This window comes from Lathyrus oleraceus, chromosome 7 (genome assembly GCF_024323335.1).
Source record: "Lathyrus oleraceus cultivar Zhongwan6 chromosome 7, CAAS_Psat_ZW6_1.0, whole genome shotgun sequence".
Lineage (NCBI taxonomy): Eukaryota > Viridiplantae > Streptophyta > Magnoliopsida > Fabales > Fabaceae > Lathyrus > Lathyrus oleraceus.
The window spans coordinates 504867228-504871665 of record NC_066585.1 but is presented as its reverse complement, the minus strand read 5'-3'; the positions used below and the strand labels follow the sequence as shown (position 1 = coordinate 504871665).

The 4438-nt window shown below is 38.9% G+C and overlaps 1 protein-coding gene across 1 annotated transcript; it reads left to right on the top strand.

Annotated features, from left to right (window-relative positions):
• Positions 1–3575: 3575 nt before the first annotated feature.
• On the top strand, positions 3576–3980 carry LOC127104617 (uncharacterized mitochondrial protein AtMg00860). Its single transcript, XM_051041796.1, has one exon. The coding sequence runs from the start codon at positions 3576–3578 to the stop codon at positions 3978–3980; it is 405 nt and encodes a 134-aa protein (XP_050897753.1).
• The last annotated feature ends 458 nt before the right edge of the window (positions 3981–4438 follow it).

The following is a 4438-nucleotide window of genomic DNA, read 5'->3' as shown; positions in this document are numbered from 1 at the left end:
TATCCTGGTGTAACCGGTTGGCTTAGAATTCAATTTCCAAAGGCAGCATTTATTTATATTTACGCATTAATATAAATAAGTTGATTTTTATAAATCAACCTTATTTAAAAAAAGTTATATTATTATTCCATTTTTAACTTTAAGTACTTTTATCTTTTTTTAGTATGTTTATTGGATCAAATGAGAGCTAAGGTAAATGTATTTGAACAAAAATATACTCTGTCCAAAATAAGAAAAAGTTAATATTTTAAAACTTATTAAAAATATTGAAAATTTTGTGTTTTCTTTAATATGTCTTATAGAAATATGTAAAAACAATTCTAATTGGTTTTTGATTTTTTCAAAAACAAGAGAGAAAGAAAATCAAATGTAATTTACAAATAACTTTATTTTAAAAATTAAAAAAATTAAAAGTAAAAAATTTAAATAAAATAATTGATGTTTTTTGTTTTATAATTTATAATCAGAAAAAGTAGTTTTCTTCTTCTTATAAATGCTTACTGAGGGAGAGTAAGCTTTCTTAGCCTACTTCGTGATTATGAAAATTAAAGAAGTGGTGACAAAGAGACATGTTCGTCCTCTTTAGGGTCGTATTGCAAAAATCGGGAAAAAAAAAAGCGAGGGCATAGTTGAGGATGCAGATTTAAAATCTTGATCTGTCTCACATTAAAAGTGAGGACGGGATAGGGCCGCAAACATTGTACAATTTAATCCTAAAAATACAAAATTAATGTTAATGTATTTGTCCGTAAAAAATGGAGCGGGACAGGACGAACACATTAGAGGGTGTGAGCCTAAATCCTTCGGGAAAAACGTGCATGTTCAATGGATTGGACCCGTTTTTCCATCTCTAAATAAAACTTAGACGACTATTTCTTAATGCATTCTGATAGGCCCCAGTTAGTTGAGAAAGAATTGCCACGTGAGCAGTTGATGTACAGGGAACCAAGTGGACCCCAAGCTTGGAAAGTTTATTCTAGAAGGAAGGGTAAGAAGGGAATCGGTGGCTAGTTAGTTACAATACAGTGATGTGGCTTGAGTGAGGAGAGCACCTTGCATCCCTTTTCCACGATATAAGGAATCAGAGAGAGAATGTAGATATCATCTTGGATTATAGTGTTGTACTGTTATATTATTACATCCTGTTTTTTTTGATACGTAACAAGTGGTCCGATCTGCCAGATTCCGACGACGGAGCCAATGAATGCCACCTAAGAAGGTGATGTTACCAGCATTCACAAAGATGGAAGCTATGGTCGAAGCTTTAGAGAGTGAAATCACATAGGTGCGTTCAACTCTCGTCGAGGTGCAGAACGCAGTGACGACAAACCATGCTAATTTGATAGTAATACTGGAGAAATGCTTGGGTAAGTCGTTGACTGTGGACGAAGGAGACGTGAGTGTTTCCGGTAAAGGTTCACCGGGGGTGACAGTAGAGGGTGCTCCGAAGAGCATTGTTGTCGATAGCCGTCGGGGAGATGCTTTGACGGAGTATCGTCAGTCTGTTAAGAAAGTGGAACTGCCGGCGTTTGATGGTGAGGATCCGGCGGGATGGATTTCACGTGCTAAAGTGTATTTCCGCGTTCAGGGCACGATACCGAAGATGAAAGTGAGTTTGGATCAATTGTGTATGGAGGGAACAACGATTCATTTTTTCAATTCCTTGATCGGGGAGGAAGAATGGTTGACATGGGAAGCGTTGAAAAAGGCATTGTTGGAGAGGTATGAAGGGCACAGTGAGGGTGATGTTTATGAACAGTTGACGGAATTGAAGCCAAAGGGAATGGTTGAGGAATACATCACCGAGTTTGAATACTTAACGACTCAGATTCTGAAGCTTCTGGAGAAACAATTCCAGGGGTACTTCTTACATGGGTTAAAGGCATAGATTAGGGGGAAGGCACGTAGCTTGGCGACAATGGGAGAGATGAACATAACAAAATTGCTCCAAGTCACAAGAGCTGTTGAGAGGGAGGTGAAAGGGGGAAACGGTTCGGGTTTTCATTGTGAGCCTAGATTTGGGTATAATCCAGCTCATAATGGGTCAGCAGGAAGGAAAACTGGATCTGACTGGGTCATGATAAGGGGAGAGATGTTGGGCCGCATGGGAGTGTTAAGAGTGGAGTAAGTGGGCTCAAAGGAGGCAACAAGCCCAAAACGAAAAGAAACATACTGGGCCTCAGAATAGGGGTTTAAAACATTTATCGTACAATGAATTGATGTAAAGGAAGCAAAATGGATTATGTTTTAAGTGTGGAGGTCCATTCCATCATATGCACCAATGCCCGAAAAAACAACTTAGAGTTTTGGTTGTGGAGAAGGATGACGATGATGAGGATGAAACCAAATTCTTGGATATAGAGGTGGATGAAGGTGATGAAGAGGAAAAGGTGGAGATGAGTGTACTTAACTTGCACCACATTGCACATAAGACTCATCATACCATGAAATTCCAAGGAGCGATACATGGTATAGAGGTATTGATTTTAGTGGATAGTGGGGCAACACATAATTTCATTTCTTAGAAATTAGTGCATCAAATGGACTGGCCAGTTGATACTACTCCTCAAATGTCGATTAAATTAGGGAATGGGCTCCAAATAGCAACCCAGGGTGTGCGTAAAAGAATGGAAGTGTGTATTGGGGCATTTAAATTAGACCCAGAAATGCATTTATTTAAATTATGGGGAATTGATGTGGTTTTAGGCATTGAGTGGCTTAAAACATTGGGGGATACTATTACTAATTGGAAACAACCAACTATGAGTTTTTGGAGTGAGAAAAAATGGGTGACTCTTAAAGGACAGGAGGGGTGCAGAAAGTCACTAGTGGTTTTGTAAAATATACTGAGTAAGCTCAGGCCCCATATGCAGGATTTATTTTGGACAATAGAGAAAACAAAACCCAAAGAGGCTAAAAGAAATATGTTGTCTGCCTAGCTATAAAGGGAGTTGGAAACAGTATTACGCAAATACGATCAAATGTTCCAAACAGTGCTATGTATTCCTTCGAAAAGAAACAAAGAGCATGAAATCAACCTTGTGGAAGGACAAGGATCCGTAAACGTGAGGTTGTATCGCTATCCCCACCATCACAAGAATGAAATAGAGAAGCAGATAAAGGAGATGTTGGCTACGGGGATCATTCGCCACAACACAAGTTCGTTCTCAAGTCCGATGATTTTGGTGAAGAAGAAGGACTGCACATGACGAATGTGCATTGATTATCGCGTTCTAAATAAGATCACAGTACCTGACAAATTTTCTATACCAGTGATCGAATAGTTATTGGATGAGTTGCATGGAGCTAAATTCTTTTCGAAATTGGATTTGAAATTAGGATGCCACCAAGTGAGGGTGAAGGAATCTGATGTGTGCAAAACGACTTTCAGGACACATGAACAACATTATGAGTTCCTTGTGATGTCGTTCGGACTCATGAATGCTCCATCAACGTTCCAAAGCCTAATGAATGATGTTTTTCGTTCTTTGTTAAGGAGACACATGCTGGTTTTCTTTGATGACATCCTCGTCTATAGCAAGAGTTAAGAGACTCATGTGCGGCATTTAGAGGAAATGTTGAGTTTATTAGCTAATCACAACCTAGTAGCTAACAAGAAGAAGTGTTTTTTTGCCCAACAAAGTGTGGAGTATTTGGGGCACATGATCACAGAACACGATGTAGCTGTAGATCCTAGAAAGGTGACCAGTGTGATGCAATGGCCACAACCTAAGAATGTAAAAGGGGTGAGAGGGTTCTTAGGACTCACAGGATATTACAGGAAGTTTATAAAGGATTATGGAAAAATTGCTAGACCATTAACTGAGCTTACCAAGAAGGATAGTTTCAAATGGGGAGTGGAAGCTCAGCAAGGCTTTGACGAGTTGAAGGAGAGGCTTACATCAGCAGTTGTGTTACCTTTACCAGATTTTTCCAAGAGTTTTTTGATTGAGTGTGATGCTTCAGGAGGAGGAATATAGGCGATCTTGATGCAAGATAAGAAGCCAATAACATATTACAGCAAGGCCTTTAGTGTGAAGAATTTAGCTAAATCTGCATATGAAAAGGAATTGATGGCAGTAGTTTTAGCAATCCAGCACTGGAGACCATACTTGTTGGGAAGAAAATTTGTAGTATCAACTGATCAAAAATGCCTCAAACAGCTACTGCAACAGAGAATTGTAACTGCAAAACAACAGAACTGGACTGCTAAATTATTGGGTTATGACTTTGAGATTGTGTACAAACAGGGTAAATTGAGCAAGGGGCATATGCTTTATCCAAAATTCATGAGGGAGGGGAGTTAGCTACCATGAATTACCAATGGAGATGGCTTCAAGAGGAACATATTAAAATAAAAAATCAACAGGATGAAAGGTTGTAGAGAATAATAGCAGGGGTCCAATAGAATGCAGAATCATGGCCGGGTTATGAGTAC

Excerpts from the sequence above, each read along its gene's own strand:
- LOC127104617 (XM_051041796.1), top strand. The coding sequence starts at position 3,576 with ATGTTGAGTTTATTAGCTAATCACAACCTAGTAGCTAACAAGAAGAAG.